Here is a 27,549-nt window from a genome sequence, read left to right on the forward strand (position 1 = left end):
ACAGTGGGCCGAGTGCATAACCTCCCTTACAGGTGTGCAAGGTGGCGATGGCCGAGGAGAACACACAGGTAGCCGGAGAAGCCATGGCAGTCACTGTGCAGAGGACCAACAAGAAACCAGCTCAGGGCCCTCTATCCTTGACCTCCCCTTGCTATTCCAGAGCCTCCTCTTGACCTGCTGGGTAGACAGGCCCCATCAACTCTCCCTGACCCACCTCACCCCTCTGCCTGGAGACCCTGGCCTCCAGCCTGCACCTCTGAGCTCCCTCACTGTCCTCCGACTCTGGCAGGGCTCAGCCAAGAGAAGAGAGGCAGGCGTTCCTTCCCTGAGTCCTTCCTGACATGGGCCTGGGGGCTCCCTCCCTCCTCAGCCCCGGCTCTCCTGCTCCCGGGAGCACCATCTCCTCTCCCTGCCCGTCAGCTCACAGGTGCTGATGGCTCCCCAAGACTGCTCTTCTATGGGGGCCTCAGCCTTTAACCCCGTCCACACCCCTATCTGATCAGGTAAAGACTTTTCACTGCAGAGAGCAGGTAAAAATCTGTTTCTTGCCAAGACCACGGTTGACCTATCTCCTAATCCAACTGTTGCAAGGTGGGGCCTGAAAAACATGCCCCTTGTGCATGCAAATCAGGCCTTCCTGGGGTTCACCTGTACTCAGGAAACACTGGTGCTAAAACACCAGTGCTTTCTGGTATCCTGCCCTGTCAGGACGGTGGGAACCTGGAAAGCGCAGGGCTTCTAGGAAGGCGGCGTCTACCCCATAATTGCCAGGCACTCGTGCTGTGCAGAAACTCAGCAGCCTTGCCTAATCTCCCGCTTTCTCCAGAGAAGTCAGAAATGTCTATTTCTATGCAAATGTGTCTGTTTTCAAATACTGGTATTCACATTTTAAAATAATTTTCAATTCACGTATTTTTAGGAACTCTGGGCAAACTAAACAAAATACCCGAAGGTAGGATCTAACCTTCGGGCTGCCCTGATCATCTGGGGGATCGGAGGAGAAGGGAAGGTCGGTTCGTGGGTACGACCGAGTGGAGGAGCAGGCCCACGTACCTGGTGGATCTCGTGCCAGCCGTTCTCATCTTTGCAGCACACAGTGGCGTGTTCGTGCAGGAGAAGCTCGCAGCAGTAGGGATCACCTCCGACGATGGCCGTGTGATACAGGGGGGTGAGGCCGTAACTGTCTTTATAATCCGGGGATGCACCAAGCTCTAAAAGAGTCTAGGGAAAAAAAAATCAAAATCTGTTGTTATTGGGTCTCATGACCCCTTTTGCAGAGTGAGGCAATCAGGAAAGAAGCACCAGGACCACCCTCCCACAGGCCAAGGCAGCCCACACCCTGAGTACCCAGTGCTTCTCCTGGGCTCCCCAGAATTAAGAAGGGTATAACTTGGCCGGGTGTGGGGGCTCACACCTGTAATCCCAGCACTTTGGGAGGCTGAGGCAGGCGGATCACCCGAGGTCAGGAGTTCAAGACCAGCCTGGCCAACATGGCAAAACCCCATCTCTACGAAAAATACAAAAAAATAGCCGGCATGGTGGCAGGCGTCTGTAATCCCAGCTATTTGGGAGGCTAAGGCAGGAGAAACGCTTGAACCTGGGAGGTGGAGGTTGCAGTGAGCCGAGATTGCACCATGGCACTCCAGCCTAGGCAACAAGAGCGAAGCTCAGTCTCACAAAAAAAAAAAGTGGGGGGGGGGTATAACTTTAGACAGTAACATTTCTAGTTCTGAAATAGCAAACAGTGTCCAGAAATGCAGGGCAGACTGTTGTTCAGATGAGGAGACCTGCAGCACTCAGACCCATCCTCAGCCTGGCCAACATTCTGTGCCGTGGTGTGGCATGGGCAGCAATACAGTGACAGCAACATGTGCCGAAGAGAGAAAAGGTACATGGTTTAACCTACATGCCCAGTGGAAAACCACCTCAATCTGCACGCGACGGTGGCAAACCTAGCAAGCATCGCATCTTCAAGAACGCTCCTGATTTCCGAGGAAGCCAACAGGTACGGTGTGGCTCTGCGTCTCCACCCAAATCTCAATTTAAATCGTAACCCTCAGTGCTGGAGGTGGGGCCTGGTGGGAGGTGATGGCTCATGGGGGCGGATTCTCAGGAATGGCTTAACACCACCCGCTTGGTGCTGCTCTCATGATCATGAGTCTCCCTGTGGATGGGGCTGGGGTTCAGCACTGGCCTTATGGGTTGAAAACACAAGTCCCTTGACTGAATAGAAGGTGAAAGATGACTTCTTGGGAACCACGAATTCTCAAAGCATCGACACCCAGGAGAGAGAACAGGAAAACCTGAAACCTGGCTTCACTTCCAAGCTCCGGCCGAAACACTGTGCATGGACCCCCTAGGGTGGGCCGGACACTGTGCACGGACCCCCTACGGTGGGCACTGCAGGGATGGGATGGGGCAGCTGCCGGGGATCAGACAGAGCAGGGGGCGGCATCCACGTAAGATGGGCCCGGGTTTACCTTCAGGGCAACCTGGTTCCTCGCTCGCGCAGCTTTGTGCAGGGCGGTCATCCCATCTTTGGCACGGAAGTCCAGGTGAGCCCCGCCATTTCTGAGAGCTTTGATGACCTCCACAGAGTTGTCCAGCTGAGCGGCTAAGGTCAGGGGGGTCTCTGAGGAACCCAAACACACATACTTTAGAACCAACATTTGTCACACCGCTCACACAGCCATATTCAGATGCCCAAAACTAAGCTGAAAGAACTGCCCCCCGCCCCCCACCACCTCCAGGCTGTTTACAGCTCCCACCACCCGGGAACCCCAAGAGTCCAGGCACACTGCCTAGTGTGGCTCAGGCACCCCTGTGCGATGCAGTGACACACAGGGTCACGCGCGGATCACAGGAGTGGCAGAGGCAGGGATTCAACGGGACTGCTGTGTGGGCCACAGTCCAAGAGGCTTCCCCGGCGCCATTCCCTCTGAGTACGCAGAATCCTGTGGTACCATCTGGGTGCTTCCCGTACAGGAGGAGTGAAGGACTAAAGCCCTCGTTAGAGATGGGAAAGGCACACAGCCACCCTTCCTCATTCAATGTCACATTTACGGGCATCTTAGGAGATGCCAGCCATGGGCTGCAGGGGCACAAACAGATAAGACACGGAGTCCGTGCCCCCTGGAGCTCCCGATCTGGGTAAGTGGAAACTTTCCTTCATCAACGTGGTGCAGGATGACCCAGGAGGGAGGGCAGGGGCCCAGCAGACAGAAGGATGCCGCCTGCCTTTGTAGGGACAAGGGTCCCGTGCAGATGACCCTGAACCAGTCTGCAGCTGAGCGCGGCTAAGGACATCAGTATCTATGACAACAAATCTTTCCATCCATCTTCATCTTCCTAATGGGCTCACCATGGCCACTGCTAAGCACGAGGAACTATTTTGCTGTGGTTCATCTGAGAGGCTCTTAATGTTCCAGAAAAGTGCACAGAGTACCAGGACAACACGCAAGTTCCCATGACCCAGAAACACCAACAGTGAATATTCACTCGGTCTCGAAGCACATTCCAGTGACGGAAGACTTCGGATGCCTTCCATGGGGGGTGTGCCCTGCTGAGCCCTCACCCCGTCCCACCACCCTCCATCCCAGAAAGGGCACCTGCCTTGTGAGTGTGCACTGACTATTCCCATCTATTTTTAATTCTGATGTTTAAAATGGGTACCATCCTGAGGACTTTTAAAATTCACCCTAGGAACCACTCTGCAGCTTGCCACTTCGTGGTGAGATGCACAGGCTTAACCCCTCCACGTCAGGAGTGTGCCATGTGTAGACACGACAGCATCTTCATTCACCCCCTCTCCATGTGAAAAGCAGGCTTCCTGTCTTCCCCAGCTAGAAGACTGGAAGCTCAACAAGCGTAACCTCAGAAGTGGCCCCAGTCTCCCTCAACGTGAACAATGGGTGGGAGTAAAAACACCTGTAATATTTTGAGATAACCTCAGAGACATGCAGACCCTCCAACTACAGGCTGCCCAGCAGCCAGGTGGCTCCCCAGGGATGAAGCAGGAGTTATGCTTCAAAAGTTGAGAAGTGGGGGCTTGGCAGGAGGGCACTAGCCAGCAGCTCTTTGTCCTGACACTGGGAGGTGCAGCACAGCAATGGGGGTGGGGGTAGGAGGCAGGAGGAGTGTAAGTGTTTAAGACAGCTGCTGCTACCCAGCTGCAGCAGGGCAGCATGGAGCATGTGTGACGTTGAGGCATAAACATCCAGGCAGCATCGTCCAGCGCAGGTGTTATCGTCTGGCACGTCCAGGTGGTATTGCTGCAATATCCAGGCATCAAAAGAATGCACCAGGCAGTGACGTCCAGGCAGTGGTGGACACGTCCAGACGTTAACATCCCGCACCGGTACGCATCCGGTGGTTAATGGCCCAGGCAGACAGCATCCAGTGCGCATTGCAGACAACCACGCATCGTGCAGCATCCAGGCGGCACCATCCACGTTATCAGCACGCAGTCCAGGTGGCGTCCAGCACGGTGGTGAAAACCGGTGGTGGTGGCTGCACCAGGCAGGTCTGTTCCTCCTTTGATGTACGCATCGATCCAGGTGGCAGCGACGTTCCAGGTGGCATCGATGTCCAGGTGTTCAGGTGGCATACGCGACGTAGTCCCAGGCAGGCACCAGGCATGGCGGCATCGCCCAGGTACCGACGTCCCAGGTGCAGGTAAGTATCGTCCAGGTCCGTCCAGGCAGTAATATCCGCAGCACGTCCATGCATGCGGCTGACCGCAGGTGCCACGCCAGCTTCAGGTATTACGCCCGTGCATTGCATAAAAGATGCCGTGCGTGTGTGCATGTCTGTGGCGGTACGCCCGCAAGGCTGCGGTTCACAGGCATGTTCCGTGCATTGCCCCGCGTGTCCACGCCCGGTATTGGCCTGGCGCAGTACGCCCTTGTGTGCATGCTTGTGTGCATATCCATGTGTGTGTGCTCCTGGGTGCATCCTAGTGTCCAAGATCAATGGGGCTGCAAAAATGAAACGACTGGGCAAGCAATTCTTCCTATGAGGGGAAGTGACTGGTGTCAACAAAACCCAGCTCCTTCCCAAAGGGCTGGGGGGCCTCCAGCAGGTTTTTTAGAAGATGATAGTTCAGGAGGCTGGGGATGCTCAGAAGGAAACCATCACGTGAAAGAAGACCACAGACGTATCACAGGTGTAGGAAACAATCTCACTGAAAGGGATGGGGAAAGAACTGCTGACCTCGGTAGCTCCAGACATGAATGGAGTCTGTAAGACTAAAGGCAAAAGGAACAGAATAGATAAAGCTGGGTTATAAGTCAACCAGAAAGTGAGTGCAGCCACATCGATAGAAGTAAGCAAGGGATTCAAAAGTGAATGGCAGGAAGGGGCCGATCTTGCAATGCAGACAAATTCCAAGCAATTCGCATCACTTCTCTGTCCTCAGGCAGTGGCGTGTAGCCCCCATCCCCCCGACGCCTTATGCGTGGGCTGTGTACAGTGGCTTCCTTCTGAGAGCACAGTGTGGAAAAGGGAAAAATGGGAGCATCTCTCCGTGGGGAAACCTGATGCACACAAGCTCAGCCAGGAGGTGGGGGCAGCATTGCCCACGATGAGCCATGCCAACAGGACAGGCCCTCGGCACCGGGCGATGAGAAAGGCATTTCCTTCTGTGCTCCTCCTCCCCACACCCACAGCCCTGTCTAATTGTGAAAACACCAGATGGATCCCAATAAGGGGCACCCTACAGACACCTGACCAGTCCTCCCCTGAAACTGTCCAGGTCATCACCAACAAGGAGAGCCTGGGAAACGGTCACCGCCCAGAGAAGCCCAGGGAGACAAATGAGGGAATGTTGTGTGGGAACCGGGGTGGGACCTGGGGACAGAAAAGGACCAGCAGATAAATGCTAATGAGAGAAGAAAAAAAATGTGGACTTCAGTTAATAATAATGCATCAATATTGGTTCTCTAATTGTGAGAAGCGTACCAAACTGGAGTAAGATGCTGATAAGGGGGGGAACCTGGGTGTAGGATATACGGAAATTCTCTGTACTATCTTTGCACTTATTCTGTAAGTCCAGAACTGTTCTAAAATGAAAAGTTTGTTTAAAAACGCCTCCTGGCTGGGCATGGTGGCTCAAGCCTGTAATCCCAGCACTTTGGGAGGCCGAGACGGGCAGATCACAAGGTCAGGAGATCAAGACCATCCTGGCTAACACGGTGAAACCCCATCTCTACTGAAAAAATACAAAAAACTAGCCGGGCAAGGTGGCGGGCGCCTGTAGTCCCAGCTACTCAGGAGGCTGAGGCAGGAGAATGGCGTAAACCCAGGAGGCGGAGCTTGCAGTGAGCCGAGATAGTGCCACTGCACTCCAGCCTGGGTGACAGAGCGAGACGCCGTCTCGGAAAAAAAAAAAAAAAAAATTGCCTCCTGGCCATTGTGCGGGTTAATAGATTTAATGTAAAAAACGCTGCTGCTCAGACTGGCAGAAAATGTTTGTGAAAAGCATATAAAATACTTGTAGCCAAAATATACAGAGAACCCTTAAAACTCACCAACAAGCAAGCAAACCACCCAACTAAAAGAAGGATAAAATATTTAAATGGATACCTCACAACAGAAGATATTCAGATGGCAAACTCAGACATGAGAAGATGCTGCACGCTGTATGTCATTAGGAAACTGCAAATTAAAGCAACAATTATAGGCTGTGTTCAGTGGCTCATGTCTGCAATCGCAGCACTTTGGGAGCCAAGGCAGAAGGATCATTTGAGCCCAGGGGTTCAAGACCTGCCTGGGCAACATAAGGCCTCACCTCTACTAAAAATTTTAAAATGTACCAGGCATAGTGGCACACGCCTGTAGTCCCACTTACTCAAGAGGCTGAAGTAGGAGGATCCCTTGAGCTCAGGAGGTCAAGTTTGCAGTGAACCATGATCACACCACTGCACTCCAGCCTGAGAGACAGAGTAAGTCCCTGTCTCGAAAAAAAAAAAAAAAAAAAAAAAAATACCTCGACACAATTGTCAGAATGATGAAAATCTAGAACACTGACATCAAATGCTGGTGAGGATGTGGAGCAACAGGAACTCTCAACATTGCTGGCACGAGTGCCAAATGGTACAGTCACTTTGGAAGACAGTGTGACGAGTTCACATACAAGTAAACATGCACATACTCCACGATCCAGCAACTCAGCTCCTAGGTGTCTCCCTGAATGAGCTGAAAACTTACGCCCACACAGAAATCTCAGGTTAGTGTTGACAGCAGCTTTATTCACCATTGCCCAAAAGGGCAAACAATCCAGAGGTCCTTCAGTAGCTGAGTGGATAAATTATCCGTGACACATGCAGACAGCGAGATGTTGTTCAACACTAAAGAGAGACGAGCTGTCAAGCCACGACACAACACGAAGGAAGCTTAAATGCATATTGCCAAATGAATGAAACTGCTCTGAAAAGGCTGCATGCTGTGTGATTCCAACTTGATGACATTCTAGAAAAGGCAAAACTACACAGCCAGTGGTCGGTCAGGTGCGGTGGCTCGTGCCTGTAATCCCAGTACACTGGAAGGCCGAGGCGGGCAGATCTTGAGGACAGGAGATCGAGACTATCCCGGTTAACATGGTGAAATCTCGTCTCTACTAAAAATACAAAAATTAGCTGAGCGTGGTAGCACACGCCTTTGTCCCAGCTACTCAGGAGGGTGAGGCAGGGGAATCGCTTGAACCTGGGAGGCAGAGGTTGCAGTGAGCTGAAATCATGCTACTGCACTTCAGCCTGGGTGACACAGCAAGACTCCGTCTCAAAAAAAATCAGTGGTTGTGAGGGGTTAGACGGCAAGGGAGGGATGGATAGGTGGAGCACAGGGCAGTTTTAGGGCAAGGAAGCTAGGCTGTGTGATTCTGTAACGGTGGGTAGAGAACAGGATACATCTGTCCAAACCCACAACATGAGCAGCACCAAGCACGGACCCTCATGTAAACCATGGACTTCAGTTATTGTAACAAATGCCCTAAACCAGTGCAAGCTGTCAACAACAGGGGAGCTGGAAGTGAAAGTGCATAGGGGAAAACTCTGTGCCTTCTGCCTGGTTTTTCTGCCAACCTAAAACTGGGCTCTGTCCCCAACCCCAAGAGGGGCTCCTGAGGACCCTGGCCCCTGCCTCCGTGTCACCCCCACCCTCGCCACTCCCTCTGCCACATTTTCCTTACTGAAGGCATGGCACCTTGCTCCATCTAAGAGCATGGCAGGGTGTGTGTAAGAAAAACCCTGAAATAATGAGACACTGTATTTGAAATAATTGGACCCTTAAAAACAGGTCTCTTTTTATAAGGAACTGTACCGAACAAACCAAAGGCACCCAAATATATTCACCGGTAGCAAAGGGAGTTATTTACTCAAAGTCTTCCAGCTCCTTCATTGGCACTGGGTAATTTCTGCACCTCTCACCCTCTGCAGACGGAGGTTGACGAGGTTCCAGAACCATATTCTCTTGAATTGCCTCACCTTCCCGGATGCTGTTAGTTCTGGGGAATCGCACTGGGTGATTCACTCAGGGGCCAAGGTGAGACTGCGGAGCATGAACTGTCAGTCATTGCACGCATCAAACAAGCCCCTTCCGCTCTTCACAACGATGCCCTGAAGGTAGTTGGTGCACCAGGACCCAGAATGTCCTTGAGGCCTCCTAACTGGGTGGTGCGGGAGGTGGGAAGGAGCTCCCCAGTGACACAGCCCCACAGCAGCAAGAAGGGGGAGCCGGGGATGGGGGGTGGCCGAACTGGAGGAGCTCAGCCTCATAGGCAATGAGTGCACCACGGCCCTGGAAACAGATTCAGTAACTGGATTTCATCAGTGAGGTCCACACGCATCACAGGTGCTCTGCGGAATCGGGCTTCACAAAGGAACCCTCTCTTTCTGACTTCTCATCCAGATACTTAAAGAGTCGAAAGGCATTTCTAGCTTTATTAACCAGACCTCTTTTGTGGTTCCTGAGGCTTCTCTCAAATTTGGAGACAACGGTGCAAGATAAAAGGGCCAACCTAAGTTTTGTTCAAATTGTCAGGTTCACTTTCTGTTCGGGGCTTGGAAACACGACTGGTCTCATCTCACAGGTTCCAACCAAAGCAGGAGACGAGCCCTGAGACTCTGGTGGGGGAAGTCTTTGTTTTGTTTTGTTTTGTTTTTTTAACACTACTTTCATCATTGTTACTTAATAAAATTTACATTTAGAACAGGTACCAGATGGTCGCCTGCAATCACACAGGCTGTTATGTTTTCACTGACAGGTCATTCCACTGGGATTTAATTATCTCAGTCTAGAGGGCTGCTTCTCTCTGCTCCCGCCCCATGTCCAGTCCCAAAACAGGGACATGGGGCCCAGGTCTGCAGGGCCTGGGACTGAGCAAGGCGGCATTTCCTGAGCTTAGCAAAAAGGCTGCTTTCAACTCTAAGCACAGACTCTGCTGCTCCCCAGGTGGCTTTGAAAAGTCACCAAACTCACTGTGGAGAGGCTAAAATATGGGATGGGAACATGCCCAGGCTGTGGCCGACAACCAGGAGGAAAGTGGGAATGTGAACAGCTTGTCCCCTACCTGGGCCTGCCTGGGTCATCCATGTCCAGCCAGGCCGGCTAATGCTAAGAGACCCCTGTTTGTCCCACTGCCTTTTCCCCCAGGAGTTGAGAGCAGGGACCTCCAAGGGCAAGCGGAGCCCAGGCTCTGCCTCTGCCCTCCGCGGTGACTCAGCGACTGGCCTAGACTGGGCTGTAGTAACAAGATGCCAGAGGCTAGGTGGCTTAGAAGTGACAGATACGTATTGCTCACGGTTTTGGAGGCTGGAAGTCCAAGATCAAGGTGCTGGCAGATTTGGTGTGTGTCTACCTGGCTCCCAGAAGGCACCTTCTTGCTGCAGCCTCACAGGGTGGAAGGGGCGAGGGAGCTCTCTCGGCCTCTTTCGTAAGGGTACTAATCCCATTTATGAGGGCTCCACCCTCTTAATACCATCACCTAGGGGGTTAGGGTTCAACAGTATGGGGGACGCAGACATCAGCCCTGGCGGCCGCTCAGCTGGGCTCTCAGAGCTTCAGATTCCTCCCAAGACAGTGATGCCTGCAGGGGACCCCCCCTTGATTACAGAGCCGAGGCCTGGCAAGGCCCTGTTTGCTGCTGGAGCACAGCAGGTCACCAACAGACTGCAGCTATCACTCTCAAGTGCCCTTATTACTGGTAGGGTGGGTGACAGTGCCAGTCTCCCTGGGACCAATAGGCTTCCCAGGATATGCGCCATTCGGCACTAAAACCAGGGCAGTCCCAGGAAAACCGGACACGTTGGTCACCCCGCCTGTTTCCTGGAGGCAGCCTGCCAGAGCCAACCCTGTGTTTCTCCCTCTGCATCCAAAACCAGGAGAAAACAACATTGATCGAGCTGCCGTAGTTGATGCTGATGACAGGAACATTCTGGAAACTCTATTAAGGGTGGCACATGTCCCACAGGCTTAACCACTGATATGGTTTGGTGTCCTGCCCAAATCTCATGTGGAAATGTAATCTCCAGGGTTGGAGGTGGGGCCTGGTGGGAAGTGACTGGATTATGGGGATGGATTTGTCATGAATGGTTTAGCACCATCCCCTTCCTTGGTGCTGTCCTGGCAAAAGTGAGTGAATTCTTGCAAGATCTGATCATTTAAAAGTGTGGCACCTCTCTCTCTCTCTCCCCCTCTCCCCTTCTCTCTCTCTCTCCTCCTCTCCCCTTCTCTCTCTCTCTCTCGCCCTCTCCCCTTCTCTCTCTCTCTCTCTCCCCCTCTCCCCTTCTCTCTCTCCCCCTCCCCACCTCCCTCTCTCTCTCCTGCTTTCGCCATGCGATGCACCTGCTCTTCCTCTGCCTTCCGCCATGAGTAAAAGCTCCCAGAGGCCTCCCCAGAAGCAGATGCCACCAGTTTCCTGTACAGCCTGAAGAACCTAGAGCCAATTAAACCTCTTTTCTTTATAAACTACCCAGCCTCAGGTATTTCTTTACAGCAATGTGAAAATAGCCTGATAGCACCACACTGCTCATCTAATGCTCACATTTTCCTGCCCTGTTATCATTCAATTTAGGAGACAAGAGGATGGAAGCTGAGAGAGGTTCTTTAACCTGGTCTTCACACAGCCGGCTGCAGAGAAGCAGGGGTTAAAGTCTCCTCTCTGGGGCTCTCCATGGCCTGGCATTGAGCTGGGCATTGGAAGGGTCACCTCTGCAGTTCCAACATAGGGCGCCCTGGTCCTGCACCTCTGAAGCCCAGTGTCTGTAACAGTGGTGTCATCCGTGTGGCCGGGTAGTGTCGGCATTTCAGTCAGGAGGATGCATATCTGTCCTTCCCACTCTGCGTTCTCCTACTCTGCCTTGACAGAAGCAAAGTGAAGGTGGTGTCCTCCCTGGCAACACGGGGCTCTGGCTTCTCACTGGAGCTTGTGTTTACCTTGTCTCCCCTGATACTCGCTCCGTGTGTGCCTGAGGGTTGCTATAAGCCATTGTTCTGGAATTACTCACAGCTACCTTTGTTTCTGAGAGCACCCACCCCGGCTTACTTTTCTCTTTTCCCTCGTCACCCTGGGTCCCCACTTCGCTGCCCCTCCGTCAGCACTGCTGGTTTCTCTCCTGATTTGAGAAAACAAGTGAGAATTCTTGAGACACTGGTGGCAGGCGCAGAAGTTGGGAAGCGGGGTGGTGTGAGGCCAGGGCCACCTGCGCTGTCTGCAGCCGACCCGTGGGTCTGCACTTGGCCTTCAGTTTCGGAACTTTCTGCCTTAGTTACCCCTTTTCCCTTTTTATTTGCCATACATAATGTTTTTGGCCTTACAAAAATATGTCAGTGTATATGATCGCTGTTAGTTTTATCTGTACAAAAACTCGCACACAGGCGTTTATGGCAGCTTGACCCACAATTGCCAAAAGCTGGAAGCAGCCCAGACGTCCTTTAGAGGGCGAGTGGATGAGCAAACCGCGGTACGTCGGAAAATGGAACATTGTCCAGAGAAAACAGGAAACATGCTTCCAAACTGTGAAAGGCCTGGAGGCACCTTCCGCACGTGCTACCAAGTGAAAGAAGCCGATCTGAAGCACACTGTGTGATTATAAGATTCCAGCTCTAGAACATTCTGGAAAAGGAGAACGTGAAAGGGTCAGCGAGGCTGGGTGTGGTGGCTCATGCCTGTAATCCCAGCACTTTGGGAGGCCGAGGTGCGCAGATCACCTGAGGTCAGGAATGTGAGCCCAGCCTGGCCAACATAGTGAAACCCCATCTATACTAAAAATAAAAAAATTAGTTGAGCATGGTAGCACATGTCTGTAATCCCAGTTACTGGGAGGCTGAGGCAGGAGAATCGCTTGAACGCGGGAGGCAGAGGTTGCAGTGAGGCAAGATCGTGCCACCGCACTGCAGCCTGTGTGACAGAGAGAGACTCAGTCTCAAAACAAAACAAAACAAAACAAAACAAAAAGGGTCAGCAGCTGCCAGGGACTCAGGGATGAACAGGGGCACAGAGGAGCTCTCAGGCTGTGAAGCTGATCTTTATGATACTGTGACGGTGGATACAGGACATCTGGCAAAACTGACAGAATGTACAACACCAAGCTTGAACCCTCATATAAGCTCTGGACTTTGGGATCACTCATGGGTACAACTCCAGGCATAAATCCTCGTGTAAGCTCGACTTTAGGATCACTAGTGGGTGCTACACCAAGCACGAACCGTCGTGTAAGCTCTGACTTTAGGAGCACTATTGGGTGCTACACTAAGCACGAACCGTCGTGTAAGCTCTGACTTTAGGAGCACTATTGGGTACAACACCAAGCACGAACCGTCGTGTAAGCTCTGACTTTATGAGCACTATTGGGTGCTACACCAAGCACGAACCGTCGTGTAAGCTCCGGACTTTAGAATCACTAGTGGTTACAACACCAAGCACGAACCGTCGTGTAAGCTCTGGACTTTAGAATCACTAGTGGTTACAACACCAAGCATGAACCGTCATGTAAGCTCTGGACTTTAGGATCACTAGTGGGTACAACACCAAGCACGAACCGTCGTGTAAGCTCTGGACTTTAGAATCACTAGTGGTTACAACACCAAGCACGAACCATCATGTAAGCTCTGGACTTTAGGATCACTATTGGTTCACTGATTGTAACACATGTGCCACACTAAAGCAAGATATTACTAACACGGGAAACTGGGGGAGGGGACAATATGGGAACTCACATTCAATTTTCTGTCAGCCTAAAACTGCTCTAAAAAATCAGCTCTGCTCATTTCACAAAAGGGAGGCAGGGAAAGAGGAAGTTCTGCTTTATAGAGAAATATCAGCCACGACGAGAAGAAAAACTGATTCATAAAATTGCCGTTTGGCAACAACCAGGGGAGAACTGATTCCATAATTCTGCTTTAAATTTTAAAATTGAAAATAAGAGGCTGGGCTCAGTGGCTCACGCCTGTAATCCAAACACATCAGGAGGCCGAGGCAGGACGACTGCCTGAGCCCAGGAGGTTTAAGACCAGCTTGGGTCACATAGGGAGACCCTCATCTCTACAAAAAAAAATATAAAAATTAGCCCAGAGGCTTGTCATCGTGAGAGTATTTCAGAACATTGATAAGGTAACTCCGTGCTACTGTCTCCACGGATCAGGCTCCCAAGCCATTTCTACTCAGTTCTGGGAAACACGGTCAGGTCTTTCTCCTTTAATTCTGCTGCTTCACAGTGGTTCACAACAACTATGGACTTTCTGCATTGGCACCGGCCTAATCCAGAATTCCAGCGGCAGAATTTCGAGTATGGTGGCACGTACCTGTAGTCCCAGCTATTCAAGAGGCTGAGGCGGGAGGATCAACTGAGTTCAGGAGGTCAAGGCTGCAGTGAGCTGTGATCGTGCCAGCCTGGGTGACAGAGGGAGACCCTGTCCCAAGAAGAAGGAAGGGGAGGGAAGAGGAGGGGAGAGGCCAGGCGCGGTAGCTCACACCTGTAATCCCAGCACTTTGGGAGGCCGAGGCCGGTGATCACTTGAGCTCAGGAGTTTGAGACCAGCCTGGGCAACATGGCAAAACCCCATCTCTACAAAGAATAGCTTGGCGTGGTGGCACATGCCTGCAGTCCCAGCTACTTGGGAGGCTGAGGTGGGAGAATCACCTGAATCTGGGAGGTCAAGGCTGCAGGGAGCTGAGATTGCGCCACTACACTCCAGCCTGGGTAACAGAGGGAGACCCTGTCTCAAAAAAAAAAAAAAAAGGAAAGAGGAGGGGAGGGGTAATGATTTCTGTCGAGGCCAAAACCAAAACAAAATAAACCCCCAACCTCTGTGTGTGCTCATCGTCTCCCTGGGTGATGCAGGGAAGTGTCCCGTAAGGAAGCACGCACGCATTCTGTCTTTGAGCACCAGACCCACCGGGGCCCCATCCCAGGCCCCGGCCCCGCAGGTCTCTGCCTTTGCTGGAGACCCTAGAACGCCTGTCCTTAAGTGAGTGATCTTTCCTAGGAGCCACTTGTCAGGGACCTGATGACAGCAGGAGTTCCTGTGTCTTCTCTGGGTTTGGTCTTTGTCATCAGTAAACCAGCCCGGAGGCTTGTCATCATGAAAATATTTCAGAACGTTCGAAAGGTAACTCCGTGCTACCGTCTCCATGGAACAGGCTCCCGAGCCGTCTCTCCTGAGTCCTGGGGAACGTGGTCAGGTCTTTCTCCCTCTTTAATTACGCACCTCCACAACGGCTCTAACAACTATGAACTTGATGTTTGGCACCGGCCTGATCCAGGATTCGAGTGGCAGCAGCTTTAACTCCAGGCAGGGCCCAGAGAAATCGCTGCTTACCTGTTTCAGAGTCTGCACTGATGCGTTTTTAGCAGCAAATTGAGGGTCTATTCTGGAATAACAGTCATTTCAGAACTCTTAAAGTCGAGACACCAACAAGAGTCTGGTGAAGGAAGCCGGGGGAGGCCTGGCTTGGGACGGGGGCCAATTACAGCGGGCACATGAGGAAGAGAGGAGCACAGCAGCTCAGAAGGGACTCCCAGCCTCCTCCTACTGCTGGCCAGGCCAAGGCGAGACAGAGGGCCACGCTGCCTGGTTACCCCACAGCAGCATCAGAAACAGCCCTGGACGAGGCCAGGATGAAGACGTAAGTGGCTCTGCCAGGGTGGTGGGAGCCACGGCCAAAGGCTGTCTCCAGGGAGAGTCCGGGTCAGCAGCTCAGGATGAAGGCTGCCCGTGGAGGTGCTCCGAGGCTCAAGGTCAAGCTCAGGAGCCCCTGGGTCCATTTACGTTCACAGCCTCAGATGGAAAGGGCTCAAGTCCTCACAGAGCCAGGAGCTGGCACAGAGGCCATCGCCAGAGAGAAACTGCCACGTCAGCGCAGCACAGAATGCGTCCACATCGGGGAAGGCCGACTGGCCAGGGCTCTCCCGAGCTGCCTACAGACCTGCACACTCTCCGTCACACCACCATGCCCGGGTCAGGCCTCTCTGCTTCCCACCTCAGCTCCTCTCCTCCCCCCACTGCCGGCCCCACGGCTGAGGGCCACCACTCACATAAGATGAAGCCCTGCAGCTGCCCACCACCCTCCAGATGCCCTGCAGGCCTAGAGACTCTACTACTCCTGCCTGCCACATGCCCTTGTCCCCATCACCGCCTTTCCACTCTCCTCCTCTCCAGATGTCCCCAGCAACACAAGCCCCACTCAGCCTCCTGCTTCATGCCATCAGCTGGGACTGCCCAGACCTCCAGCGAAAGCTCGGCCTTGTCCACGTCACTGCCCTGCACACAGACCCTCAGGTTTCCCTGACTCATGGAGGATCGGCGCAGGGCCTGGGGCCTGCTCAGCTGTAGACAGGCACTCGCCTTCCTACCCTTTCCCTACCCGCTGGGTGCACTCTGCCCCTCCGAGCCACGCTCATGCAGTCCTGCCTCCCGATGTCACAGGCATCAAAGCTCCTGTGCCGGCTCCTCCTGCCGCTCACAGTGAAGCCTAAGAGACACAGACAACTGCAAAGAGGCAAGGACAGTCCTCCAGCAGTGCTCAGGCAGAGCTGTGCAGGCTGGATCCACGCCCAGCAGGGTCTCCCCCGGCGTTCAGAGGTCTGAGGGGTTCCCACAAATGATGAGAAAGTGGCATCCTTCAGTTGACAAACACATTTGTTGTGTATGTTATATTTTGGAGGTGTGACACCGGTACGTGACGACGGCACACCATGCAGGGGCCAGAAGCAGGGCTGGCACACTCAAGACAAGACTGGAGGGAGGTGCCCACTGCCCTGAGCCCAGGAGGAGTGTTCCCAGCCCAGGATAGCCCACCTGAGGGGGCATACTCTGAGTTGCTATGGAGACCCTCACCTCCGCCACTCTTGGTTCTCCATAAGACCTAACCTCTGCCTGCCAACTCCAGCTGGTGCCCTGCTGGCAAGGGACTGTCACCTGGGGTGACAGTGCTCACACCCAGGGACAGTGGGTGATGTCTGGAGACACTGTTGGTTGTCACAACTAGGTGTTGCCATTGACGCTGAGTGGAGGCGGGGGCTGGCATTGAACCCTTTGGTGCACAGGATGGTCACGCTGCAAAAACACACTCGTGGAACCACCAAGGGCCTGGGCTGTCTTTCCCGACCGATGCTTAGAGGCCCACACTCGTGAGGAATGTGGTTTCCAGCAGGGGAATAAGAAGATGAGTGTGTGCAGATGCCTGTCTGCTGGGCTGCCCGTGCCCAGCGGAAGGCAGAAACACACATCCTCCGCCTTTACAAACATATGTGTCTCCAAAGATCCAAGGCTGGCACACAGGGGCACAACACATGCGTGTCATCTGCTCATTCATTCACTTCCTCAACAATTCTGCACCGAGCACCTGCCATGCTCCAGGCCCCATGCAAGACGCTGGGGATGCCCCATGGACAAGACGGACTCAGCCCCTGCTGACTGAGAAGCCAGAGAGTGAGAATGCACCTGTAAACACCAAGCAAAACCAAGTAAAACGTTACGGCCGCGTCATTCACAGGTAGCCTGAGCAGCGGGCTGGCCTTTTCCATGCTTCCGTAAAGCCTGGTAAGGTCCCCTCTAGCGAGTGCCCACCTCCGGTCTCTAGGTCGTGGAAATTGGGATCCAGGCCTCGGTCCAGCATCTTGGCGATCTTCTCCACCGAGCGATGCTGAATGTGATCCATGCATTTCTTCAGATTGGTCTAGAAGGAAAAACAATACAATTCAAACATCTTTATAAGAAATGTCCCAACCTGAGCAACGAAGTAAGACCCCGTCTCTACCAAAAATCAAAAAATTACGGCCGGGCGCGGTGGCTCAAGCCTGTAATCCCAGCACTTTGGGAGGCCGAGACGGGCGGATCACGAGATCAGGAGATCGAGACCATCCTGGCTAAGACGGTGAAACCCCGTCTCTACTGAAAAATACAAAAAACTAGCCAGGCGAGGTGGTGGGCGCCTGTAGTCCCAGCTACTCGGGAGGCTGAGGCAGGAGAATGGCGTAAATCCGGGAGGCGGAGCTTGCAGTGAGCCGAGATCGCGTCACTGCACTCCAGCCTGGGCGACAGAGCGAGACTCCGTCTCAAAAATAAATAAATAAATAAATAAATAAATAAATAAATAAATAAATAAAAAATTAGCCAGACGTGGTGGCACACGTGATTCCAGCTACTCGGGAGGCTGAGGCAAGAGGATCACCTGAGCCAAGGCTGCAGTGAGCTGTGTTCATGCCACTGCACTCCAGCCTGGGCAACAGAGCAAGACCTGTCTCAAAAAAAGAAAAACAAATGTCTTTCCAGGGTCTGGGAAAGCTCCTGACTGGTACACTCGGGAGACCCACTCTCGCCAGGGCGCACTGCAAGCCCTGAGGCTCCTGGAGCTGAGGCTTTTGGAACCACAGGCTGAGCACAGCGTCTGGCACGAGGCAAGTACAATCAGCCTGTCCTGGATGAATGTTTAAAATCCCCTCACTCTTCACCATCCTGGTGCTACGGACTTAATGTGTGCGTCCCCCAAAAATTCCTAAGTTGAATAATCTCCGATGTAATAGCATTGAGAGGTAAGGCCTTTGGGAGGTGACAAAGTCAGGAGGGTGAAGCCTTCGTGAATGGGAGTAGTGTCACTACAGAAGAGGTCCCAGAAAGCTCCCTTGCCCCTTCCTCCGCGTGAAGGCAGAGCAAGACGATGGCCATCCCAACCAGGAACTAGGCCTTTGCCAGATGCTGAACCTGCCGATGCCACGATCTCAGACTTCCAGCCTCCAGAATGGTGAGAGACACACTTTTGTGGTTTATAAGTTACCCACGGTATTTCGTGAAAGCAGCGCAAATGGCCTTAGATACTTTGCTGAGAGCTACGGATGCTCCTCTGCTTTCAGAAGAGACAGCCGGGCTGCTGGAGCACTTTTCAAATCTCCAGTTTCCAGGGCCAGCCTCCTGCCTCCATCGCCACGGAGTGAGGCCCGCGGATTGGTACTTAACCCACTTTGTGGTGAACCCCGTGGCCACACAGGCAGAAAACAGCGAAGCCTGGTCCCCGAGTGGCTCAAGGTGAAGGGCGGGGCTCATTACTGTGAGGTCATGACGGTCCGCAGCTCAACCTGAGGGGGTGGGAACTTTCCTAGCCTCCCAGCCTCGCTGTAAGAAAAGTCATGATCCTCTGCCCATCCAGAGCCAGCCTGGGCTGTCTGAGCAGGACTGTGGGACTTGGCACCCCTCTGCCTGCTGCGTCTAACACTCCTCACCAGCCTAATTCTTTGTCCCTACTCTGTACCTCTCTCAAGATAAAGAAGGGGGACAAAGGTGGCTTCTGACACAGCAGGTTCCTGGGCCTCTCAGCCTCCTGGCACAGGCGGGATTTCCATCTGACCGTTTTCTATAGAGTCCAGAACCAGACCTGATCCAATGCCCCAAAACGCACGACCTACACGTGATGTCACTGAAACCCTGCATTGTTATTTACAAATCAGCGTTTTTAAAATTCACAAATACGTTTTTATCTGCACATCAGAGGGTGATTAAAAAAAAAAAAAAACAACGCAGAAGCACCCAGACCTTGCTATCTGAACACCGCTTTCCAGGCAAATTCCAGGGCAGAGGCAGGGAAAGGATAGGAAGAGCCCAGAGCATCTTGTGCCAGAAAGTGGCCGGTGCGTCCAGGATGCTGGGGACGCGCCACAGGGCAGAGCACCACAGGAAGGGCAACTGCCGGCCACATCTGGACAACCTGAGCACAAAAATCAATAATGATAATGACAGATTAGAACCCAGTGAGTACAATAAGAATCCCGCCAGGCACAGTGGCTCACGCCTGTAATTCCCGCACTTTGGGAGGCCGAGGCGGATGGATCACCTGAGGTCAGGAGTTTGAGATCAACCTGGCCAACATGGCAAAACCCCATCACTACTAAAAATACAAAATCGCCAGGCATGGTGGTACGTGCCTGTAATCCCAGCCACTCGGGAGGCTGAGGCAGAAGGATCGCTGGAACCCGGGAGGCAGAGGTTGCAGTGAGCCAAGATTATGCCACTGCACTGAAGCCTGGGCAGCACAGCGAAACTCTGTCTGAAACAAACCAACCAAACAGAATCCTTGTATCCATCTGATATAAGAAGTGGGGGCAGCCAAACAAAACCCGAGAGGACCCTGCTGGCTGAGAAAGCCATTGGTGAGCTCGCAGCTGCAGGGAAGCTCACCTGGAGAGCATCAGGGCCCTCGAAGGGAAGCACTTCAGGCAGCTGCCCCGACTCTCCACCCCATGCTCTGCAGGGAATGCTCTTGGGCTCTCCTTAGGAACAGCACCAGGGGCCGGGACAAAAGCCTCCTGGGTATTACAGATTCCTCCTCCTGTCAGTTAAGCCAACTGCTCAGCCCACACACCCTATGCCTCAGACCCCTCTCCATGCCTCCTCCTCAACTCACACAGCACCCTGAGAAACAGCAGGGTATCCGTGGCGTGGATGTCTTATGTGGGACTCTGAGCTCAAGGCATAGTGCATTCTGCCACGTTGTGAACACTGTGTGCAATGCCCTTGCTGCTTACCTGCAGTCTAACTTCAGTGCAGTTTACGTCAACAGCACTTTCACAAGGTTTTTCCTGAAGCAACAACAGCAGAACACTAATACGGGACTCGGCATGGACCCTCTTCCCTCCACCACGCCGTGCGTCTAGATCCCACTCTCTTCGAAGCCACCGCTTTTGAACCTCCCTGTAGCAGCCAGTGGGATCTGCCCCCCCTTCCCCGAGCCCCCACGGCCACACCAAGCAGCCCCTGCTGCTTCCCGGGTAGGTCTCCGCAGTGTGCACCGTGGCGGCCGGTCTGCCTATACATCCCAGACCGGCCACATGCCACGCCAGGTACACAGCAGGTGCCCCTGGAAGCAGAGTGTCTAAAGATAACACAACAAGATAACAACGAGGACGCCGTACGTGTAAATAACAGCCCGTTCCCTGCATACCTTTGTGTGGAGCTTGGCCAACTGTTTCTCATCGAGACTGGCTTGTTTATACACCCGCTTCTTGTATCGAAACTGGCACAGAAGAAAAAAAAAAAAAAAGAGAGAGAGAGAGAAAGAAAACAGGTCAATGCTTCACACAGCTGTTCAGAGGGAAAATGGGCCTGTTCCTTGGCTATGTCATAGAAGACAGGGAACCCCACAGCAAACTCTTCCAGTTTTAAATAAATGACTGGTATTTGCACCCCAGAGCCTACAACATCCTAAGCGTCACGTTTGCCAAGATTCTGCAGCAGTTTAGCCAAAAAACCACAAAAAGAAACAGGAGCAAGGGGAAGGGAAGATCCTGCAGGTGAGGAGCTGGGAGGTCTCCCACCCGGTGATGGGTTCCCCAGCTAACAGGATGGTGATGGTTCCTCCCGGGGGAATCGATCAGCCCTCGACAAGGCATTTTTGGTAAACAAGGATGCTGCTCCAAACACCAGGTTTTTCTCCTACATCGTCCACCTTAGTTAAAAGACACCTTAGAAGCCCCATCTGGGAAAGGCCCCACCTCCTGTACTCCCGCAACCTCCACCCAGAACGCTGGAGCTACTGTTGTTCCCTGCAAACAGCAGCGCCTCCTTTGAACTGGAAATTACATCATTGCGTGGACCGAGGGGCACGTCTTCCTCAGATGTAGGGAGTAAGCAACACTGTTGGAGCGGACTTGGTGAGTCTCTAAAACACCTCCTCCCTCCCCCAGCGCCCCGCTGGGCTGGAGATGCTGCAGAAGGTCTGGGAAGGACACTGAGCATTTAGGAGTCACAGCAGTTTGGAGTCGGGACCTCTGTTTCAATCCCAGCCCTAACGCTCTCAACTCACAGGGTAACTCAGGGCTGGGCACTTTCCTGTCTCACCTCAGTTTCCTCATCTGCCCCATGGGGATAACAGCACCACCTCCCAGAGTGGCCTGAGCATTGAATGCGAGCCTCCTGGCACAGACCTGCCACTGGACAAGTCCATTTTCTCTCTCCCTCCTTACTGCCCTTGATGCCGTCACCCTGCACGGTTACACGTGTGCTCAGGGCCAGTAAAAACTGCCCCTGGGTAAAATGACAGTGTGGAGTAGTGGGTGGGTGAGCTCATCCTGAAACCGAAAGCCGCATCTCATAGAAAGCTTCCAAATAAACAACCCTATTCTCCTTTTTCCACCATGCCAGACAAAACGGCTATTTGACAAAAGACAAAATTCTTGTGCACAGACTGATACTTGTAGGGTTTTGTTTTCAAGTGCCAAAATAAACCAGCTGTGAAATCAGAAAGTTCTGTGAAATGCAGGCTGCACAGAGTTTGGGGAGACAGTGTGCTGGTCAGAAGGGCACCCATTCATTTCCCAGAACAGAGCAGGTAGGAAGAGCTACAGGCCCATTTTAGAATTTCCACCTCTGATTCTAGATTCCAGGACAGCAGGTTCTGTGTGTCCATGCCCTGGGACCAATCACGCCTCTGGTCCAGATTTCAGAAGCCACTGAGAATGATGCCAGGTGCCTTCGCAGGCTCACGATTATGTGGCTAAGCCTAAAAGTCTCAGGGAATTCAATTCCACGGGTCCCCTTTCCAGACATAAAATAATCCGCTCGGGCCTATAGCATCTCTGGGCAGGAGGGTAAAGTATTCAAGCGAGGAGTGTTTATTCCAGAGTCATAAACATTTATAGCCCGTGACTACAGAGGACACCGGCTCAGAACCACAAATCCTTTTTCTTGCTATTTCTCCAACGTTTCATAAGCAGCCCACCCTATTATGCTGAAATTATCTGAAGCAAAGAGCCCAGACTGATGCCTGCCCCTAATGTGTCAATTCCTAGGCCAATCTCAGCCTTTGCAGTGGGTCACCTGGTGGGACAGTGGCCTGGGGAGATGAATAAACCTAAGTACCAGCAACAATTCTGGCCAGGCATGGTGGCTCACACCTGTAATCCCAGCACTTTGGGAGGCCAAGGCAGGTGGATCACCAGAGGCCAGGAGTTTAAGACCAGCCTGGCCAATATAGTGAAACTCGTCTCTACAAAAAATTAGCTGGGCATGGTATGGTGGTGGGCACCTGTAATCCCAGCTACTCAGGAGGCTGAGGCATGAGAATCACTTGAACCCAGCAGGCGGAGGCTGCAGTGAGCCAAGATCACACCACTGCAATCCAGCCTGGGTGACAGAGCAAGACTTGGTCTCAAAAGCAAAACAAAACAAAAACCAAACAGAAAGTATCAGCAATTTCATAACAATGAAATCAGAGCAGCAGCTGCAACGTCAATCTGGGGACTTGTGGATGGCGAGACTCACAACACACACACTGTTCCGTGAATACTTCCTCTGGCCCTCACCACCACTCCCGGACGTCACCACTAACATTCACTCGATGACCAGGAATCTGGGGCTCAGAGAGAGTGGGTGGCTGGCTCGAGGTTGCACAGCTATAGGTACTGGGGCCAGATGCAGAGGAGGCTCCCAAATTCTCTGGTCTTCTCGCCCAGTTTTCCTGCCGTTATGGATATGATCAGCCCCTGAAATGAACTGCGTGGATTTACTCTTCCTGATCCACCACCTCCCACTGGAGTGTAAGGTCTGTGGGATCAGCACCTTGACTTTTCTGTGCCTGAAGTGTCTGATCCTTAGTTGGCCCTCAATGACAATTTTTTTCCCAATGGATACCCATTTTACAGATAAGCAAACTGAGGCCAGGACCCGTGAGTGATTTGCTCTAAACCACCCAACTTCCAAGTGGCATCTCATCTTTTTCTCCACCGAAACCCCTCCCCGAATCTGACACATGGTCCACACTGGGGATCCCAACAACCTCAGCCTCGACGTCACAACGGAACTGAGAAACATGCAGACGCAGCATCGCCTTAGTCCTGGGTGGGCGTCCATGACATCTCGGGCTTCAGAGGAATCTCTAGTCACCGAGTGGAGAACCCACTTAGGCTGCTCAAAAGCCAGCTGCAATTACACACATGCAGCCTCTCGCTGTTGACTAAGCTAAAGTGAGTGCAATCACTGAACGATGCCAACATGCTGTGCAGGAGTAGAAATGACCCGTTTCCGGCTTCTTTTAACTGACATAACCCAACACGTATACACTACAGGAAGCACTGCCTGCAAACTTGGGGTGCAGCAAGCCTGGGTCAGAAAGGCAGAGACAAGGGTCATGCATCGCGTGGAAACATGTCAGGGCTGCCCCGTCTTATGGATCGGCCACTTCTGAAGGGAGGCCCAGGAGCTTGTGGCTGCTGACAGCAGCACAAAGAGCCCTGATCACCCGGGCAGGAAGCGGAAGCAAAGCTGTGCTGTTGAGAACAGCTGGATGGCCACAGCCACCCTGTTACCCAAGGACTCAGAGATGAATTGGGGAATGGCATGGTTTGAATGCATGTCCCCTCCAAACCTCATGTTCAAATGTGATCCCTGGTGTTGGAGGTGGGGCCCGGTGGGAGGTCTTTGGGTCCTGGGGCGGATCCCTCCTGAAGGGCCTGGTGCACTCCCCAAGGTAGTAAATCAGTTCTCATTCTGTTAGTTCACGGGGGAGCCAGGAACTACTCCTCCCCTGCTCGCTCCTGCACCCGCTCTGGCCACCTAACACCTGCTCCTGCTTCACCTTCTGTCACGAGAACAAGCTCCCTGAGGCCTCGACGCCGAGCCGATGCCGACACCACATTTTCTGTACAGCCTGCAGAACCGTGGGCCAATCAAACCTCTTTTCTCTCAGCCAGTCTCAGGTTTTTTTGCTGTTGTTTGTTTGTTTTTGTCTTTCAGACAGTTTCACTCTGTCAGACAGTTTACACAGAGTTTCAGGTTGGAGTGCAATGGTGCCATCTTGGCTCACTGCAACCTCCACCTCCAGGATGCCAGTGATTCTCCTGCCTCAGCCTCCCGAGTAGCTGGGATTAGAGGTGCACATGACCACACCCAGCTAATTTCTGTATTTTTAGTAGAGACGGGGTTCCACCGTGTTGGCCAGGCTAATCTCGAACTCCTGACCTCAGGTGATCCACTCACCTTGGCTTCCCAAAGTACTGGGATTACAGGCGTGACCCACCTCACCCAGACAGTTATTTCTTTATAGCAATGAAAGAAGACTACCGTGAGGAACATGATATAATTTAAAAATTCCTTCTGTGTCCCTGATTCCTGGCAGAGTTCCTAAAACCCTTGGAATGTCCTCGGTGATAAGAGTATCTCTGGAGCACTAATGAGATGACTCTCAACTCCCAGGCAGCTTCCAGGATGGGGACTGGTGGCTGGAAGGATCAGACCATGACTTGAGGGTCAGGATTCCCAGCCTCCCTGCTGACCAGCAGGATGGAATCGGATCACTATGGTCAGTGATTTCATCCTATGTAATGAAACTTCCATAAAAATCCCTCAACAACGGGGCCTGGAGGCTTCCGAGCTGACAAGCACATCCACGTGCTGGGAGGGTGGTGAACCCCAACTCCACAGGGATGGAAGCTCCTGCAGGCTGGGCCCTCCCGGCCTCGCCCAGTGCGCCTCTTCATCAGCTGTGCGTTTGTACACTTTGTAATAAGCCGGGGATAGTAGTTAAAATGCCTTCTTAAGTTCTCTGAGCTACTCTAGCAAGTGATCGAACCCGAAAAGGGGGTGGTGGGAACCCCTAGTTCACAGCCAAATGGGACAGAAGTGTGGGTGGCCTGGGGACTTGACGTTTATGGAGGGCCGTCTTGTGGGACTGAGCCCTTAAACTTGTAGTTAGTGTCAGAACTGAATTAATTCTTGACATCCAGCTGGTGTCTGGATAGGTGGAGAAGGAGAACACACCATCCATTAGGCGCTAGGAGGGAAAAACGTAAAACCCCTCAGAGAAGCACGGGGAGCCCCGTTCTGCATGCTCAGGACCCACGGTCCTGGTTATGAAAGCCTGAATCAGACCTATGGTTTATTATTCACAGCAAGATTTCTCTCCAGGGATTCTTTGAATCTGCAGTGAAAAAAAAATTATAAAAGTTGTATAACAGTGTGAGATTCATGGCAAAATCAGATGGAACCTTTTATGAGTCCATTTTCACACTGCTATAAAGAAATACCTGAGACTGGGTAATTTATGAAGCAAGGAGGTTTAATTGACTCACAGTTCCATAGGGCTGCGGAGGCCTCATGAACATTATAGTCACGGCAGAAGGTGAAGACAAAGTAAGCACCTTCTTCACAAGGCAGCAGGAGAGAGACGAGCAAAGGAGGAACTTCCAGACACTTAGAATAAAACCATCAGATCTCGTGAGAACTCACACTCACCATCATGAGAACAGCATGGGAAGCAGCTATGATCCAACCACCTCCCTCCCTCAATACATGGGGATTACAGGTTCCTCCCTCAACACGTGGGGATGACAATTAGAGGTGAGATTTCGGTGGGGAACACAGAGCCAAACCATATCAAACCTTAAGACCCCAGATTGATTTTTAAATGTGGGGATAATTTCCCAGTGCAAATGGAATTTGTCTCCCCCCACCACCGTGTCTCCCCCACCCACCACGGCATCCAGGCTGTGACACAAACATGGTCCATGCACCGTGGGCTGAAATATACCTCCAGGGAAGGAACGCCCTCGCCCACAGGCTGTGGGTACTCCCGCAGGAGCCGCTCCTCGTCCAGGAACTTGCCGTCGCGCCCGTTGCTGGCCGGCTGGAAAAGGCCGTAGTTCAGGACATCTTTCAAACTCTGGGTTAATGTACACAGGATGCGCTGCTTTGCAATCCACACCGTGGCGTCCGGGTTAAATCGAATGCATTTCTGCCAGGAAGGACAAAGACAGGTGGTGAGTGACGGAGGACGCTACCTGAGTCACCCATGTGGGGCACATGGTCAGAGACGACAAAGCTGCTTCAACCCCTTCCCAACACTCCCTCTGAACAGTGAACCCACGACTTTTCACGCAGAAAAATAAAGCCTACTGGTTGCTGGGACAGAGACATTTGGTAAATATAGAAGGGAAAAAGGAAGGAACGAGACATTGGTCTCTTTGGCCTTGGTCTCACCACAGACTCAAATCTCCAGCACTGGCCGGGTGCAGTGGATCACGCCTGTCATCCCAGCACTTTGGGAGGCCGAGGTGAGCAGATCACGAGGTCAGGAGTTCGAGCCCATCCTGGCCAACATGGTGAAACCCCATCTCTGCTAAAAAAACAAAAATTTGCTGGGCATGGTGGCACGTGCCTGTAATCCCAGCCACTCGAGAGGCTGAGGCAGGAGAATCGCTTGAACCAGGGAGTCGGAGGTTACCGTGAGCCAAGATTGCGCTACTGCACTCCAGCCTGGCAACAAGACAAGACTCTGTCTCAAAACCAAAAACAAAACAAAACAAAACAAACAAAAAAATCTCTAGCCCTCACAGTGTCTTTTTTTTTTTTTTTTTTTTTTTTTTTTTTTTTGAGACAGAGTCTCACTATGTCGCCCAGGCTGGAGTGCAGTGGCACTATCTCAGCCCACTGCAAGCTCCGCCTCCTGGGTTCATGCCATTCTCCTACCTCAGCCTTCCAGTAGCTGGGACTACAGGCGCCTGCCACCATGCCCGGCTAATTTTTTGTATTTTTAGTAGAGACGGGGTTTCACCGTGTTAGCCAGGATGGTCTCGATCTCCTGACCTTGTGATCTGCCTGCCTGGGCCTCCCAGAGTGCTGGGATTACAGGTGTGAGCCACCACGCCCGGCCCTCACAGTGTCTTTTTGGTCATCGATGACCACCTGTCGCCTCAGGGCACTCTCTCACTTGCATGGCACTTCTCAAACTCCAGCAGTTTGAAAAACACAGGTCACAGACCCCACTTATGTCTCCCTAACAGAATGTCTAATTCAGCAGGTCTGGGTGGGGCCCGAGAACCTACATCTCAGACAAATCCCAAGGCACTACTGCTGTGCCGTCCTGGGGAACACACATTCAGAACCACAGCCCGCGCATATTACAACGTGACTTAATTTTGACATGGATTGTTCTTTAGCATTTCAGATTCGGTGGGAGCCTTGTCTTAGAACCGCACTGACGAGAAAGTTTTCATACTACCCACGCTGACTCTGAACAGAAAAGCTTTAAAAACACAGTCATCACCTCTCCCAAAGGACACAGGAAAGCAA

General features: G+C 52.5%; 1 protein-coding gene across 8 annotated transcripts in view; it reads right to left on the minus strand.

Moving 5' to 3' along the window:
* Positions 1 to 27,549, minus strand: part of SHANK2 (SH3 and multiple ankyrin repeat domains 2) — a 661,289-nt gene that overhangs the window by 528,671 nt on the left and 105,069 nt on the right. For all 8 annotated transcript variants that reach the window (XM_031653797.1, XM_031653801.1, XM_031653800.1 and 5 more), the window contains exons 4-8: positions 26,009 to 26,212; positions 20,429 to 20,500; positions 17,065 to 17,173; positions 2,481 to 2,632; positions 1,054 to 1,221 (exon numbers count right to left, since the gene is read on the minus strand). In XM_031653797.1, the coding sequence (XP_031509657.1) occupies positions 1,054 to 1,221; positions 2,481 to 2,632; positions 17,065 to 17,173; positions 20,429 to 20,500; positions 26,009 to 26,212 (705 nt within the window). The remainder of the gene's footprint in view (positions 1 to 1,053; positions 1,222 to 2,480; positions 2,633 to 17,064; positions 17,174 to 20,428; positions 20,501 to 26,008; positions 26,213 to 27,549) is intronic.

The sequence above is a fragment of the Papio anubis genome, chromosome 12, assembly GCF_008728515.1.
Source record: "Papio anubis isolate 15944 chromosome 12, Panubis1.0, whole genome shotgun sequence".
In the NCBI taxonomy this organism is placed as follows: Eukaryota; Metazoa; Chordata; class Mammalia; order Primates; family Cercopithecidae; genus Papio; species Papio anubis.